This window comes from Echinops telfairi, unplaced genomic scaffold, assembly GCF_000313985.2.
Source record: "Echinops telfairi isolate 266 unplaced genomic scaffold, ASM31398v2 ScPeMD7_10;HRSCAF=50, whole genome shotgun sequence".
NCBI classification, from domain to species: domain Eukaryota; kingdom Metazoa; phylum Chordata; class Mammalia; order Afrosoricida; family Tenrecidae; genus Echinops; species Echinops telfairi.
In genome coordinates this window covers 5600559-5602755 of record NW_022103907.1, presented here as the reverse complement: position 1 = coordinate 5602755, position 2197 = coordinate 5600559, and the positions used below count along the sequence as shown (strand labels likewise).

The following is a 2197-nucleotide window of genomic DNA, read 5'->3' as shown; positions in this document are numbered from 1 at the left end:
CTGCACCCCCCCCCCCCCCCAGTGCCTTGCCTCGGCATGGCGGGGTCAGATCAGGCGCAATTCCCACACTGTGTTCCTGGTGTTGTCCCCCGCAGGGCCATGGGCCAGTGAGGAGAACCACATTGTTTAAAGTAATGCATTTTAAACTAATTAAAATGGAAATGGTCCAAACATCAGGAATAAAAAGTTAATGAAAAGATTAGTATATTTGGGTAATTATGTCCATTATCATTTTCTTTCCCATTTCCAAAATCTATAATCAATAGCACACTTAAAGCTGTATACAAACAGGGATATTACTATGACACGAAACCAAGGTAAATATTAAAGTGTAATGAGTTCAGCAAATACGAATATGCTCTTTCTTGGTGATTTCTTTAGCTATCAATTAATTTCCCAAAGTTCTATGTAAGCTGACCTTTGAAAGATTTAGACAATGCTCAAGGATTGTAAAGGAAAGGTAATACTTACTGAAGGTTAATGTTAAGTCAATGTATTTAAAACACAAGGATGAAGGACTTCACTGTGGAATAATACATTTGAATGAAGAATCTTATCTTACCTGTTGAATGACTTCTGGATACAGCATGGGTAACCTTTCTGCAATAAGAGCCAATCCACCCATTCCTGCAAAAACTTGTAAGGGTGACTGAATGGGACAGGTTTCAAGTAAAGACTCATCTAATATTCCTTCCATAGACTCATCACTTGGAGTGAGAGCCTCCTCTTCTGGACAGCTTCCAAGCAACTCTCCATGATCTAGAAAAGAAATATATTATAATCAACATTTTAATTGGTAAAAATTTATTTTTAACATCCTTTCATTTATAAAAGCAGATATTGTCTCTCAACTCAAGTAAAGAATGTGAGTACTGATATTACTGCATACATTTTAAATGTTACTGTAACCTTCTGAGTAATTTCTCAAAATGCAGTTTATAAACCTAGCGTCAGTACATGAGTTTGTGTTAGAAATGAAGAAACTCAGGTTCCACCTTAAGAAATATCAAATAAAAATCTACACTTGAACAAGACTGTTTAAGTGATTGATAGAAATATTGAAACTTGAGGAACACAGATCTCCTGGGGTGCAGTGGGTTAAGCATTATTCACCCCAAGAGAAAGTTGAAGCTGTTTGCTCCCAGAAAAACTTGTCATCTTAGGGCCCTACAGAGTGGATCTACTCCTGCCCGCAGGGCTGCTATCAGCAGGAATGGACTTGATAGCATGAGTGGGCAGTGGTCGTGGTGGTTCTTTAGGGCATCGTTATGAAATTACATGCTTTATGTTAAAATTAGTACAGCCTTAAAGCAAGAGAATGTCAGGAAATATTATCTACATATTATGCTTTTGCTAATTAGAAAACTCTGAATAATGACACACAACTGTCCTCTAGCTCCTTAATGTTTCCTTCCCCCATCATGACCTCAATTGTACCTTACAAATCGGATTGACCAGAACATGCACACTGCTACAGCTAAGAGCTTGCAACACAGGGAATCCAGTGTAGATAACCCTCTCAGGGCCAACAATGAGAGTACAGATACCAGGTGGATAAGGGGAAGGTCAGGTAAAAAGGGGAACCGATCACAAGGATCTATATATAACTCCCTCCCTGGGGAATGGACAACAGAAAAGTGGGTGAAGGGAGATGCCGAACAGTGTTAAGACATGATAGAGTGATACCATTAGAATAGGAGGAAGGTGCGGGGAAGGGGGAGAAACAGGGAACCGACTACAACGATCAACCACCCACCAGGGGATGCTGTAAGATATGAAAATAATAATAATGTATAATTTACCAGGGTTCAAAGAGGGTGGGAGGGTACAGGAGGGAGGGGGAAAAAGAGCTAATATCAAGGGCTCAAGCAGAAAGAGAATTTTTTGAAAATGATGATGGCAACATGTGTACAAATGTGTTTGATATAATTGATGTATGGATTGTTATAACAGCTGCAAATGAAATGAAATGAAATAAAATGAAAAAGAAAAAAAAAGACATGATAAATAATAATTTATAAGTTATCAAGGGTCTGTGAGGGAGAGGGGCCAGGGAGGGAGGGGAAAATGAGCTGATACCAAGGGCTCAAGTAGAAAGAAAGTGCTTTGAGAATGATGGCAACAAATGTACAAATGTGCTTGACACAATGGATGAATGTATGGATTGTGATGAGACATAAGAGCTCCCAATAAAAGT

General features: G+C 38.9%; 1 protein-coding gene across 1 annotated transcript in view; it reads right to left on the bottom strand.

The window, feature by feature from the left end:
• BIRC6 (baculoviral IAP repeat containing 6) overlaps positions 1 to 2197 on the bottom strand; it is a 203808-nt gene that overhangs the window by 80996 nt on the left and 120615 nt on the right. The window contains exon 60 of the mRNA XM_045287023.1: positions 563 to 759. Within this exon, the coding sequence (XP_045142958.1) occupies positions 563 to 759 (197 nt within the window). The remainder of the gene's footprint in view (positions 1 to 562; positions 760 to 2197) is intronic.